Source organism: Apteryx rowi, unplaced genomic scaffold, assembly GCF_003343035.1.
Source record: "Apteryx rowi isolate R43461 unplaced genomic scaffold, aptRow1 scaffold_225, whole genome shotgun sequence".
Classification (NCBI taxonomy): domain Eukaryota; kingdom Metazoa; phylum Chordata; class Aves; order Apterygiformes; family Apterygidae; genus Apteryx; species Apteryx rowi.
In genome coordinates this window covers 549384-564111 of record NW_020448586.1, presented here as the reverse complement: position 1 = coordinate 564111, position 14728 = coordinate 549384, and the positions used below count along the sequence as shown (strand labels likewise).

Below are 14728 nucleotides of genomic sequence, written 5' to 3'. Positions count from 1 at the left end.
ATTTGCACACTAAACAAGAAACTGGAAGAAAACATCTTTTTTTCATTTTTTGTTGGTTTCTTGTTATTTTTTTCAATTTTCAAATGTAAAACATCTTTACAGAGTTGTGACCCTATCATTTTTCTTCATTTTAAGAACAGAGTCCCTAGCATGCCAAAGCCGGCAGAGTACATTGTACATCTAAACTGCCTTTACATCTGCTTTACATCACTGGAGCCATGCGAAGCAGGAGAGGCACCGTAGCTCTTTCCAGCTGCCGTACCAGCGAGCAGCGCAGTGTTACTGGAGCGGCCTTACTGGGGCCGAGATGGCTCGGTTCCTCCAATTTAACCTCGCTGTTGCAAAGTGGCACTCTTACTCTTGCTCTGTCAGACAGTCATCTTTAATAGTTAATCCCAAATAACCTTGGACTGGATTTAAGCCCTCTTCTTCCCTTAAATATAGGAGCATCACGTATCTCTTAAGTTTTGCGAAGAGTCCTTAGAATAGAGATGATCTTTCCCATGGCAAGACTAAGAAATCATAGGGATCGGTCTCACTCAGCTTCATGTTTTTCCTTTTGCCAGTCGAGTTTTTAAAAATATATGTATATACGTTCCTGAGGCAGCAGTTATAGCTGGACCGTTGCGTTTGAGCTGCATGTCCTTCATGGGTTCCCCTAGGCCTTTTTCTCCCCTCTGCTTTTTTTGCACAGGTGAAAAGAAGATAAGATAGACTGAAGGAGGAATAGGACTTCATGCTGGCAGTTTAACTACAAACGTATATCGTAGGTTTGGATACAGGGTTCCCCCCTTATAACTGGCAGATGTTGAACACCAAAATTAGGCATATGTTGTCGATCAGCATTTTCCAAGCCCGCTGTTGTCTGTTCGCTGATTAAAAGTAGGCATTTCGCTAAACAAAGGAGACAGAAGAAAAACAGCGGTTTTCCATAGGACGGATGATGTCTCCAGTTTCTCTGGCTCCTTGCAATCCTTCTTTTGAGACTACGACGATAGGTTTGGGGGTTTGGGTTTTTTGGAGTTCCTTTTGGCTTTCCAATCTATAAAATTCTGTTTCATATTATCGTTGTTTCTGCTTTCCAGAGACCTAAGATAACAAGTTGGCTCATAAATTCCCCATTCTAATTTTAGTCACAGGAAATACGGTCTATACATTCAAAGTGCTTTTCCAGGTAGGGTTGTTTATTACAATCCAGGCATTTTGTAGTCACATGCTTTTGTTTGCACGGAGCTGAAAAGGGTTTCTACCATTCAGACTATAGGACTTTCTTTGTCTGAAATGCAACTTTTCAGGTTGGAGAAAATTACTTTTATTTTCTGTAAAGTCATCAAATGTTTTCCTGCATGATCCTGCAATGCAAATGAGGGGAAAATGTTTGTTGATAAAAGTCATTTAAAAAAAAAAGTGCATTTTATTCGGCTATATTGATGAAATATCTGGACATAAAAAGCTGAAATTCAGTGCTAGAGCAGGACATATCTGAGGAGTATTTTTAGGGCTTTAAAAAAACCCTGAAATTTTTTAATGTCATTTCATTTGTGGACATGATAGCTGCTTACGAAAATTGTGATATGCATTTTGTCTGGCTTTTCTGGCACTCAACCATCGTTTTTCAAGAGGGACGGATCTCATACTGCGGAGATCCTTTGCTTTCTGCTTAATAACATTGAAGTGCTCAGGAAACCGCTCTTGCATGTAAAGTTGCTCACAAAACATACCGAAGTAGTAGAAATTTGTTAGCGTTTCATATATAGGTTATTAGAATTAATATAAATATGTGTCTTAATTGCGTGGGAAGAAGTCTGCAGTTTGGGGCTCTGCGAGGAGCAGGTTACCTACAAAATGGACAAGACGAAAGGATGGTGCAATGGCCGAGGTTCTCGTGAGGACCGAGGCTGTGACCTTCAGTCCTGACAGCGTTAACCTCGCCGGTTTAATTTGAGAGACCAGCTCTGTGTGCTGAGGGAGAGATCCAGCCGTTCGYGCCTGCCCAGGTATCAAGAGGAAGGATAGCAAGAGAGACGCCGCTCCTGCACCTGAAATGCAGCTCGGCAATCCTGGAGGAGTCGGCCCAGACGCCCAGTAAATGTTACTGTTCGTTTGCTGTATGATTATGGGAACAGATGTTTTGCTCCTCCCCAAAATTCCTGTCTAGTTTATCCATGCAGACAGTGAAAAAGATCTAGGAAAAAAGCAAAATTGCGAGTTTATAGTGGGTACCGAGCAGAAGTGCCCCACACGTGTGGGGTGAGAGTTATTTCAGCCGCAGAACAGAAGTAAAGGCAAAGGAAGGAAAGACAAAATACCAAGTTAAATACTGCTGCCTTTCCTTCTGTGGTTTGCAAACGGTGAGTGAGAACAGCAATTTTTTAGATGCTATATCCACTATTGGGTAAACGCGACTGCCCGTAGTTCCTTGAGGAAATCGGACAAGCTGTTTGGTGCGGCTCGCTGGGTTGGCTGAGCGCTTCCGCTGGTCGAGCGTCTTGCAAACCTGCCGGGAAAGCCGCTCCGCTCGCAGTGAAGGAGCATCCTACCGGCTCCGCAGCCCGGGCACGCTGCCGCAGGGGAAGCTGCCGAGGTCCTGCCCTGGGAGCTCTGCCCCCTCCGCGCTTCGCCGTTCGCCAGCAGCCGCCGGAGCGTCCACACCGTCCTTGGCGCTTCAGAGGCCCCGTAGCTCAGGATTTGCGTGGAGAGTCGAGCAAAAGTGATTTTTTTCCAGGTCAGTGAAATGCTTGACTGCAATTTTCTCTCTGGGTGATGTGCCTACAATGAGGCAACCTTTTTTTTTTTTCTTTAATTGCTTGAAATTTTAAAAAATACATATAGGTCTTTACATGCCTAAATTTCTCAAAAACAGGAGCCTAAAGCTGGGCTTCAAAGGCAGCAATTTCAGCGAGTTGTGATGTAGAATTACGACTTGCGCGCAGCATTTCAGCTTTCGCAGCTGTGAAAATTCGATTAACTGAAAGATGTTTTGCGGGTTTATCCCAACCTTTTTGATTATCCAGTTTGTATTTACCAGCTGCCGTTACCCAAGTGAGGACGTTTATCTGACCTTTTGCTTCTTTCAGCACAGATGAATACTTTAATCATAAAATTATTAGAATCTTCAAGGAGAAAAAATAAAAAAGCTCTCTGAAGCTATTTTTTAATTTAACAATTTGTTAGTAAGTTAAGATTGCAAAAAAGGGAAAGCAACTATTACTRTTTAAGTAACAGCCCTCATTTACATTTGAAGTTGCACATATTTTGGCACTGCGTTCAGCTTGGTTCCTGGGTACCTCTTTAAAGGTGCCTCAGTTGGTTTGTATTATCTTAGCTCCACAGCCAGGGTTCATCTAGGAAAAGGATTATAAATTTCATTTATATTTGTCCATTTGCAGATTTGCTCTCTCTCAGTTTCTAATGTTTATGTCTTTTGACCGGGATCTCGTGTTGTGGTTGTACATAGCTGCCRTTGATCCTTTTAAGTAGTTGTGCGTATTACCTGTAAATGTCAATGTTACTGTATAGTAACATCTGACTATTTCAGTGGAGCGTAGTTTTTGCAACCCAGGTGTACTGTTTTCACTTAAGGTGGTCACTGTGTTCTTCACTTCTGCTAGTTCTTAAGTTGCTTGTTGTGATTTAAACTACCCGTTCACTGGATTTGAATATTTTGCTATGGGGGAAGAAGAGGCTTGCGGCGCAATACTGGGTATAATAAAGCGATCAAGTGAGAAAACATTCCCCGTAAATACAAACGGATAAGGCAGTGATGGCATTTTAAGGATGAGACGAAGTATTTACTGTTGCAAATCATCTCGGACTTGGCCACATGTTCTAAGATAGATTTGTGGCTGAGGACCCAAAGAATACTAAAGCTGACTAGTGGCAGGCACTGTATTACTTCTTGCATAAACATTAAGTTAGATTAGTACCAGAAAAATTATTTAAATTTTTAAAGGGAAAACAAAAACCATGGAAAAGTTAGGAGAGAAGTGCTGAAAAAAAACCTTTAATTAGTAGCAATAAATGTTTTTCTGTTCTTTTTTTTTTTAACCGTTATTTGTCTGTCACATTGCATTCTAGAAACTGCAGTTAATATTTTATTTTACAGAGCAAGTCAGAGTCTGATGAAATTGTATGGCAACATATTTTATTATATGAGGAAACCTAAATGTAGATCTTGGTTTCCTTTCCAATGAATGGCAGTGGCTGAATACCAGTTTCTTTGCTCCCAGCTCTTTGGCAAAGTAACAAGTTAATGCGTCTTTAAAGGAAGCGGAGAAAATCTTGTATTATAAGAACAAGAGAAGAGAAAGGAGGAGATGATTATGGAGAAGCATTAACCCCAAAGTAATTTACCACCAATCCTTTAAGAAAAAAAAGAACTGAAGCCAATCCTGAACTGCAAAGCTTTTTTTACGAGCTTGCTCTGCTGCTAGTAGCTACTTGTGTGAGTCTATAAAAGTTTGGGKTTTTTTCCTCATTCTGTTTTTACGGGCACTATTTTCTTAATATTGCAACTCTTTAAAAGGTATCAGAGGTATGTAAAATGAAATACTAAATTACTGCAAAATCATAGCTAACGCTGTGTTCATCAGGTCAGACAGGGACGGGTTATTAGTTAGCGTTACTTTCCAGCTGAAAAAGTGCGGCCATATATTCTTGCTCTCGTGTACGAGTGACGGTCGCTTTTGTTCTCGCACATGAGGAAAACAGGTTTCCTGCAATCCCTTATTTTGGGATGTAAGATACTGAAGAAGGATGGAGTTGAAAAACAGGGCTCAACTGTTTTTGTAACTTCGTACCTATTTACTAATTCTTTGGGAAGAAATATGCTATTAAAGTATGTCGACATTAAAGGAAATGATGGAAGGAGAAATAATGAAGGAGAATGATTAATACAAACCTATTTGGTAAAAGGGGGCATAATTAATACAGTTTGGATTTTGTTACCTCAATACAAGGCATGTCACTAATCTTACAGAAGAGAGAGCTGTGTACTGGAAAGCAGTTACCCTAAAACGGAGGTAACATGTCAGTCCATCTGCTGAATGCTGCTTCCTGGTACTGCAGCTGGAAAGGTGAAGCAGCTCACGGAGGCAGGAACAGGAATATATAGCAAGTGTGGGATTATATTTTTATTAAATGAATCAGTGTAGACCATGACTGAAATATCGTCACCGTTTTTTGGTGTCTCTTGCTTAGAAGCAGTACTGAAAAGGGTTTCGAAAGCATTTGAAGTTCATTAGATTATACATGTGAGCATGTGGTTTGCCAGAAAGAAGGTAATTTTCATCTTTGCTTTTAACGGAGGGCTAAAACGTTTCAGCTTCACACAGTTAAAGCATCAAAAATCGAAACGTGAATCTTATTTTACCAAGGAATTGCTTAGCAACACTTCTATTATAATATTCCCCATCTCTTGAAGTCTAGTATACAGACCTCCCGGCTTTGAAAGACACACTGCGATGCCCTGTGCAAAAAGTCAGTCCTGAAGCCGTAAAAGCAAGAATACACCAATGATTTCACGAAAGCCTCGAAGGACCAGAACGCCTCTTCCCTCCCTTTCCCGGATGCTCCCAGCAGTTAGGCGAGAGCATTCGGCTCTGCAGCCCGGGATGGCAGGAAGGCTCCGGTTCGCAGCGCGCTGGCGTGAGCAGGCAGCTGGCAGGGAGCTGCCGGGAGCCGCGCTTGGCTCGGCAGCCCCTGCCGCTCCCTGCCCCTGCCCCTGCCTGCGCTGGTTAACTTTCCGCTCGCTCGGCAAAGATCCTTTTTTCTCACGCTACCAAAACCAGGTTGAGCATCGGGATGTTTATACACAAAATTATTTATAATTATGTTTGTTTATGTGCGTGCAGAAAACCGTGTGTGTGTGTGAGTGTGTGCCTGCATGTGATTTTTGTTATTAGGAGTGGGGTTTTTAGTATTTGGGATGGATTTCTGTCTTTATAAAAAGTTTAGAGAAACACCACTATAAAAAGAAGAAGAAGGGGACAAAGTAGAGGAATTTCTTAACGCTTCTAAAATTCAGTGTTAGTGGGACTCATAAAACCAGCAGATACAAAGATACAAAGATATTACCCGTTAACTATTTGGTCAAAAATGCACTTTGCAAACGCTGCCATGTTGACGTGCAAAATGGCTGAATTCAAGAAATAAATGTTGGCTCTGTAGGCAGGCGCCGTTACTTTGTTACGCTTTCACATTTTCATGACCTGAAGACGAGTGAAGGAAGCAGCTTGTCTTGTGCAAGATAAATACGAAACTTCTTTTTCCGAGGGGAGAAAAGAGCATGTAAATTAGATTAGTATGTTGGAGCGGGAGGGGGTTGTTGGGGTCCCCCCCCAGTCTGGTACAATATTTCTTCTTGTCGGAATTCACCAGYTTCCTGGTGTTGGTTTCTGAAAGGCATCTTTGGGAAAAGCCAAGACGGGCTGTTGGGTGAAGCCTGACGGAGTGCGTGTTTGCTATCGGGCTGTTCGAGATTGTGTGGTTTTTAAGCATTGACTTTGAATAAATTTGGAGGAGGGGGAATAAACGGTATAAAACTGAGAGTGGCAGGAGGGGAAGAAAGGAAGGGCTTTGCCTTTAAAAATGCCAGTTTTAGCTTTGCGTGCTGCTTTATTGTCCTGTCTCGAGTCAAAGTGTTGTGCAACCAAAAGTTGCAGTTCATTGTGTTTCACATAAAATAGCATCTGCTCCGTTGTTAGCATGTTAACTTAATATTTTTGTATTACCTGATTTAAACCTGCTGTGTGGCGATGTGGATGTTTTTCCTTCCGTACCCTTTTTTTATGCAACGTGACAAAGTGTTGCTTGTAGAAATGCGCTGGATATTCAAGAGAAGGAAAAATTCTACTCATGTATAATACATTTGGTTAAATCGATACTGTTCTCCTGCATTAATGATCCATTTTTTAAACCAGAATATTTCAGACTGAACATAGGAGTTGCTTTGTGAAGCGTCACAGAATTACAGGGAGTACTAAAGCAAATATAACTTTGCTAGCCTAAGAAGGGTTTGATAACAAAGTATTCGACAGGCGATGTTAGCAAAGGTCTGTACTGATTCAAGATTTTTAAACTGATTTTCAAAAACTTTTAAAAAATAACCTTTTTTCCTTCTTTGCTTTGCTGAGCCCTTGATCTTGCAAGCGTTTAACGTTTGCGAGCGCTCAGCAGCAGGAGCTGCTTTCCCATGGCGTGCTGCGATTCTGCAGCGTGTCGGCTCGGCTCTGCCTGCTGTCGGCTGCGACGCTGGGAGCTGTGCTCCTCGCCCAGCCGACGTGGTGGGGCTTGGGAGCGCGAGGAGGTAATACAGAGCGTTCCTTACGGCTTAAACCTTCTCGGTGCCAGCAATCAGCCATTTTAGCCGACTTTGAACCCCGCCGCTAAAACACGCGGGGCAGAGCTACGTGGGTGAGCATAGTTCCTAACGCGCGGCGCTGCAGGAACCGCTTTGGTTAGCGGGCTGGGCCGCGCGCAGGGAGCCTGAAGGGTGGAGTGGGGTAGAGGAGCCGCAGCCCGCTGCGGTTTCAGGTTGGGGAGAGCGTGGATATTGCTTTTCCAAACAAGGTTTCAATTACCGGAGTACCGTAGCCTTTTCACTTTTTCCTCGGCGCGGAGCTCAGCCCGGAGATGATTTGACTTTATGTAACGCGGCTACAAAAAAATCACSCTGCACAACGCAAACAGGACGAAAGCTTTTAAAGATGCCTCCTTAAAAACACAGAAAACAACCCAAAATGGTTTTCCCCTTAAAAAAACAATGTAATAGTAGCAGCGGGAAAATAATGCAGTTGCTTTAAGATAGCTTTTAAAAATAGGGAGTAGTAAGTTTAACGCTGTAGCTTTCACCAGAGCAAACATATAATTGGGAGCTGATTGCGGTGAATTCCTTAAATTGCAGCCCCCATGAATCCGAGTTTTAAAGAGGCAGGCCTGCATCTGGAAGCCAGAGCAGCTCGGGATTTTATGAAACAGCAGTGCCAGAGTAAAGCCCAAGCACCACTACAGCTGGTATAGAAATGAAGGTTGGCTACAGTCTCACATCTCAAGTAAGTGAGCTAATGCCCCGGAACTGGAACAGCCTGAAGGACGCAGCAGCTTTCCCAGCGGCTGGTGAGCCTGGAGTTGAGCTGGTCGTGTGGACGCATCTCTCTGTGCGGCTTGTAGAAGTGCGTAGGGATTTGAATTACCAGTGGAATAAACAGGGAAACTGAAAAAATTGCTATTACTGCATCTATTATTTTTATTGGAAAGGTTGCAGACAAAGCATTGTCTGTGTTACACACTACAGAGAAAAAATGTTTATAGAACATGATTTTTTTTAATCTCTGAAGAAAGTGATAAGGGAACGAACTTATGGTAGTGACAGCTGTTAGGGGGACAGAAGACCACTGTCTTCCATGGAGCRGAGCGGAGCAGCCCTTCACAGATTTTCCATCCTATGGAAGGAGGCAAGCGCATGTGGTTGATCACCACGATAGTCATGTGTCTGAATACAACTGGGTGACAAGTAGCTTGTCCCAAAAAAAAAAAAAAAAAGGCGATGGTTTGCCAACCCAGCAAGAGATCACATGAGCTTCTGTCTTTCAAAACAAGGCCGGGAGAATTCGGTTCCAGAATCACATGGGGCGACAATCTCTGATACTGCAAAATGACCCACACAGTGCAGGTGTAAGAGGCGATGCCCCCCATGCTTTTAGGGGTAGGATCAGTGCTCTTCCCTGCTTGGTGAGAGATTTCCCCTATAACGGCAGTRAAATTAACTCACTTGAGTTCAGGAGTAGGTGGGATAAGTAGTTCCTTCTTAGGCTTTGTGCCTAGACCATGACCCAGAATATCAGAACACACTTCTATGAAAGTGAAGCAATATTCAAAACAGAATTCAGATCCTTATTTTTTTGAACAGGTTTTTCATACTGATGGGTTTCATACAATATTCACCAGCCTGACATTTAATAGTGGATCTGGTTTCCAATTATGCCTCAGCTCATACAACAGTTGCAGAGAGTGTGTGTGGGTGTATGTGTGAGAGAGAGATTGATTTCGTTCTTTAAAAATGTGAAGTCTCCTCTAACGATGAAAACCCATCAGAATTTCTAGCACTTATACTCCATTTCCTGCTTCAATGTGCTACCAGCGTTAATCAATCTTCGCCGTATCTCTGTGAGAAATGGAGGTTATAGCTGAAGGATTTCCAGAATTGGAGTATCAATACAGATATCGCTGAAAAACAGGCTGTGAAAAACAGGCTGGAAATACTTTGCCAAAAGTAAAGAGTTAATGTCGGAGCTCAGATTCCAGTTTTGAAGTGAACATGTTAGGTCTTAGCTTTTTTTTCCCAAAAATATATGAGTAAAAATGGAATAAAGGAAGTACATGTCAGTCATGGCTGATGCTATGTGCTGGAACTGTCTCTTGTATCTGGGACAGCACATGTTGGGCAATTCTAATTCCCACCACTTTACACATGATATCTTTATATTCCTAATGGTTGTTCCCAGCTATCATCTGGGATTTTTGCACTGTATTCCTGAGCCACGATAGTCAAATAGTATGAAAACATGCCTTCTTTGATAGTTACCATATTTCATATCTGAGAAGTCAAAAGGAGTGTTATTTTTGTCATTCTGCCATTCTGACTGTTCATTTCTTTTCTGCAGGTTTAAAGACGTACCTGATATCTGGTCAGAAAGCGAAGGACCCTCACTGCAGCTGCTCACAAGCATTGCTCCCTGGCTTGGAGTCGGGAGATGCAACTAAGATCCAGGGAGCGCCGTCAGCTGAGAACGCTGGTGACTTGACAAAGACTCTCAAACATGCGGAAAAACCTAAGGTTAGTTCTTGTTTCAAAGTCAAGCAGCGTGGATCTAAAACTGTACCAACAAGTGAGAGGTGTGTGGATGGGAGAACCTTATGGTTTGCTTATTCATTGCTTCATATATGTGTGTGTATATATATATATATATATATATATATATATATATATTTTGTGACAAAAGCTGGTTTGAGGGAGGAAAAAACTGTAAAGCAAAATGCTTGACAAAGAATCTGAAGTAATATGAGCACTGCTTTAAAGGTGATTTCAGATAAAGAATTTTCTTAATATTTTTATTTTCTTAATATTATTATCTTAATATTATTTTCTTAATATTTCAGGACTGAGAGGTCCAACCTTATTTATCAATGGTCTCAATTTTATGGGAGGGGGAGGAGAATCAGTGCCTTATGCAGCTGTAACTTCTGTGATCTTCTGCATTTGCTGTATTCTGCTTCTGCTTTTCCCTATCGTGCATGTCATATACATATGAATCTTCTCGTATGAATATGTAGCAGACATCAATACCCCCCCCCAAAAAAAAAAAAAAAAAAGGCTCTGGTAGGCTATGAGATTGTGTTTTATCCGCTTGCTCTAGAAACCTATATCTAGACCTGAGGGCAATGATTTGTATGGATTCAGCTTAGAGAAGTGATAACATTTTGTTATGTTCACACCTCTCACAAGAACTCTTGACAAGGAAATCTGTGAAACAATGTGTATTACTTTGCTGCTTTGCTGTTACTCTCAATCTTCCAGGTCAGAATAGATTTCCCAAACAACAGATGACTATTCTCTCTTTTCTTTTGGGTAAAGAGTTCCTCCTATTGGGTTGGCTGAGCTGGGCACCAATGGTCAGAACCAGGGGTGTGAAATGGCCATCAGAACTCCACCGTCATTAGGCTTCAGTGGTGCGAAGCCCAGTGGAATTAGTCCTGAGAGGATCTCTTCAACACAGATTTGATATTTAGCTGACAGAGCTGATGGGCGAATGTCTTTGCTGCTTGTATGTATGTTGTCTGGATTAGGAGAGATGGCCGAGGCACCTCCACCCTGTGTCTGTGCTTGGTTTTAGTTTTGGACTGCAAACACTTGATCACTAGTGAGGTCAGCCAGAAGGCTGATCCGGAGTTGTGGCCAAGACTATATAACTGCAGAAGGTAGCTTTAGCCATCTTTGCTCCTTCCCCTAAGTTTGCACTGTGTACAGTGTGACTAGTCCCAAGCTGTGGTGGTACTTTTCTATTCCTATTCTTTTCCCATATATAACAAGAGTGTATTTGGCATCGGTGACATGCCAGCTCTCCAGCTCTTGCTTGTCTTTCAGTGAAGGTGATAGGAAAATCTGCCGCAGAGCAGTGAATGGAGATCTGTACCACTGAGTCAGTCTGTGCAGCTCGCTGCATGGCCATGGAGATGTGCTGAAGCTGACTTTGAGCAAGCAGCTGAGAAGCAAGTTGTATTTGCACAGGCGTCTTGCTCTGCTCGTGGCTCGTTCAGCACATCCATGGGTAACCTTGTGGCACTGCTTCGAGTGGCACAGACGTACTGTTAGCGTAGCATAATCCCTGCGTCAGGTAAGGAAAACAGGGGAGCCTGAGCACCGTCGAGCTCCACAGCATCACGCTGTTGTTTTCAAGTGATGCTGTGACAGCAGCGAGTAATAAAGCGCTCTGCTTCGAGTAGTGAAGGAAGAAGAAAGTACCAACCGGAGCAGCATTACTGAGCTGCCAGCGGTGAAGTAGAGGGCAAAGAGGAGGGATTAAACAAAGCAGTAAAACTCAAGTTGCTGCTGCGGGAGGAGGTAAGTATGCCCTGTTAATGTCAGACAGCAAAGTGAAGCTTTAACTGCGGCGGCAGTGAAACCACAGTGAAGTGTGGTACTGACCTGGCTGCTCTTAAGGTTTGCTAAAATTTATTATGTATTAACTTGGGATAGTCATTGTTAAAATAACCTGAGTCCAAAATGTGATCTGCTGTTGAGAATCATCTGGCCCTTCAGTATGTGTTTTCTAAAACACAAGGTGACTTGCTCTGAAGAAAGGCAACACAGTTGTGTCGCTATTCCAAAACAAGTAGTATGCAGCCTTGAGACATGCTGCTGGCCCACATCGTTTTGTTGACTGCCTGCTCCACTTGCTATGGTTTTTTACTCTGGGACCATCTTGACCAGGTGTTTGTTACTGTTTAAACGCTGAAAGCAGATCTGCACGGTGCAAAAGTGCAAACATGGCTATCCAGATAAATGAAGGAGAAGCTAAAACTGGCAGTTCAAGAAGGGAAGCTTCTTCAGAAAAACGTCTAGGACAAGTGCCTGCTCAGTTTCAGTCTTCTTGGATACCCTGTCTACCTTTGTCCTAAATTTATGCTTATGGGTACCTGTTTTTATTCATCACCATGAGCACTGCAGGTCTTGGCAGTGATTTCCCAAGCAGTCTGGCAATACTTTGCAGATAGTGCTCCCTGACTCGCCCAAAATACCTGGATGCTGAAGTGAATCTTGAATGACCCCCAAACTTAGCTTCCCATGCTGTGTGATAAGCATCCATACAATGCATGACCAAAATGTGTCAGAATGGGTACAGCATAATGATTCATGTGAATGCTGAGCACGTACTTAGAAACACGTTCTGTGACTGCAGCTGGAGCATGGTTGCAATTGCAAATGGTACTTGCTTCTCAAGGCATTGCTGGTTGCAGATACTGCAAACTCCACAGCAGGTTTTCAAGTATAGATGAAGTATAGATCCAGGCTTCTCTCTGCCTGGGTAGTCTGTCGCTGGAGTGGTTGTAGACCAAGAAGGCTGGGTCAGACTTTCAAGGAAAGTTTAATTTGCCAGCCATGCTAGAGTAGGTCTTACAGCATTAAAAAACAAGCAAACAAAAGGAACAACTTTATGATTTAATCGTGGTTCATGCCCAATTTAATATGACTTTTTTTAAAAGGAGTGGGCTTCTTTTTTACTTTTTTTTTTTTTTTTTTTTTTTTTTTTTAAGCCTTCAGTTTGCTGGTAGGGTCTGGAGATAAAATTTGCAAAAGAATCATGACTTACATGCCAACTGTTTTAAATACAAAGCTGTAAACAGTATCAGTGTGGGAGGAGATGACTCCAACTCTGCTAAGAAGACTAGAAAACTAGGAGGTGCCAAACTATAGGCAAGTTGAAATATTCTTCTTTTAAAGGGAATAAGTGACCATATTGGGGAAAAACATTACTTTAGCATTTGGATCTTGAACAGATGTTTGGGAAGGTCAGGAAGGAGAATGCGACAGTAATTGATCCATGAAAGGCATTATATTTCGTCCTCTCCTCGACAACATCAGTAGTTAATTGCAAAATATCACTGAAGTATGAATATCAATAAAATGCCTATTTCAAGTCATAAAGTTTGTACATAATAAAATGGCAAAGAAAGATGCTAAAAATAGAAGTAAACCTATAGTAGCAGCTGATTCTTGAATGAAAGCACTGTAACCTACTTACCTGGTTTTGGTGTCTATTTACTTTGCCTATCATATTTTATAAAAGCCCTTACTTGACTTGGAATCATAAGCTGTTGTAAAAATGTTCTAATTGTCTCCTAGAATGAAAACAGAAAGTAGTTTTGCTTGATTTGGTGTTTGCTGAAAGTGCATTAATGTATTATTCATTGTGACTGGGCCACATACGCATTGAGCTTATGTAAGTGTCTACAGTAAAGAGTGAAGTTAATGATGTTGGCTTGCACACATAGGGATAAGTCAGATAAACCGCTGTCTCTTTTCAAAAGGTCGGGCTTCTTTTCTGAGATTTTTGTCATCTGATTTAACCCCAGGAGCTAAGTATTTGAGGTGGTCTTGCTGATTTATTAGCAAGATCAAACAGGGAATACTGTTTTTATTTTTGATAATAAAGGTATATATATWTTTTTTTTATTATCACCATTAACTGACTTCTGCCATGATTAAAGCTACTTACGAATGCTCTAGGAACATAGAAGGCTTGTTAGTCCATTGTCCTGCTCATTTTTAAAGCCATTTAATACTACCTTACATAAAGTGATCAAGGCATTCATGATATTTAGTCCTAGACTTTTTTTTTAAATAAAATCTTTTAAGAACCGACCACATGGTTTCTTCATATGTGTTCTTCATCTATTTCCACATTAGGAAACTCATAGATAATTTCGGTACCCCAACCCAGACTGTGTCCCTGAGGAACAAAGCACATGATGGTCTGCTGGCTAAGAAGGCCCAGAATCTTCATGAAATAGTTTTAGGGACATTATTGGATGATTAGGTGGATCAACAGTCATTGGAAGAGTGGGCCATACCGTAACAACCTTAAAATTTAAGATGCTACATTTTTGAATTTCAGATATGACACCAGCGAAGGGAGGATGCTTTGGATGAAAAGTCAGTCCTCAAAAAGAGTTATGCACTGGTCTTTGAAACAGGGAGTGGATCTGAAGGGAGAAATTGTCTTGATTTTGGGCTAGAAGAGAGACATGGGGTATTGAGTTTGGGACAAAAAGTGCATGCAAGACTCAAGTTGCTTGTTGGAAACTTTATCAAGACGTTTAGTGAGATAACTAAACCATCATTTAGTCTGGTGTGCCCAGTTTAGCATGCTGTTCCTGGTGACTGGTGTGTCTGTACCCGTTAATAACCTTTTGACAAGCCTGGTAACAGTAAATCATCTTATGATCATAGGAATTGCCAATAGGGATCAGATACAGGGTCCATCTAATGCAGTATTGGGTCTCTAAATGGCCAATGCTAGAGAAAAGTTTGAAGAACTTTGCAAGATACAGATATGGGATTAATTCCCCTTGAAAAGATCACATCTTAACTTGGAGGGTTTGGGTTGTTTTAAAAACTGAAGCGTGACATTTGAGATTGCTTCCAAAATGTGTTACCTGCGACTATTAC

The 14728-nt window shown here is 41.8% G+C and overlaps 1 protein-coding gene across 7 annotated transcripts in view; it reads left to right on the top strand.

Moving 5' to 3' along the window:
• ADCY9 (adenylate cyclase 9) overlaps positions 1-14728 on the top strand; it is a 97409-nt gene that overhangs the window by 37216 nt on the left and 45465 nt on the right. For all 7 annotated transcript variants that reach the window (XM_026065281.1, XM_026065279.1, XM_026065278.1 and 4 more), the window contains one exon: positions 9663-9835. In XM_026065281.1, the coding sequence (XP_025921066.1) occupies positions 9663-9835 (173 nt within the window). The remainder of the gene's footprint in view (positions 1-9662; positions 9836-14728) is intronic.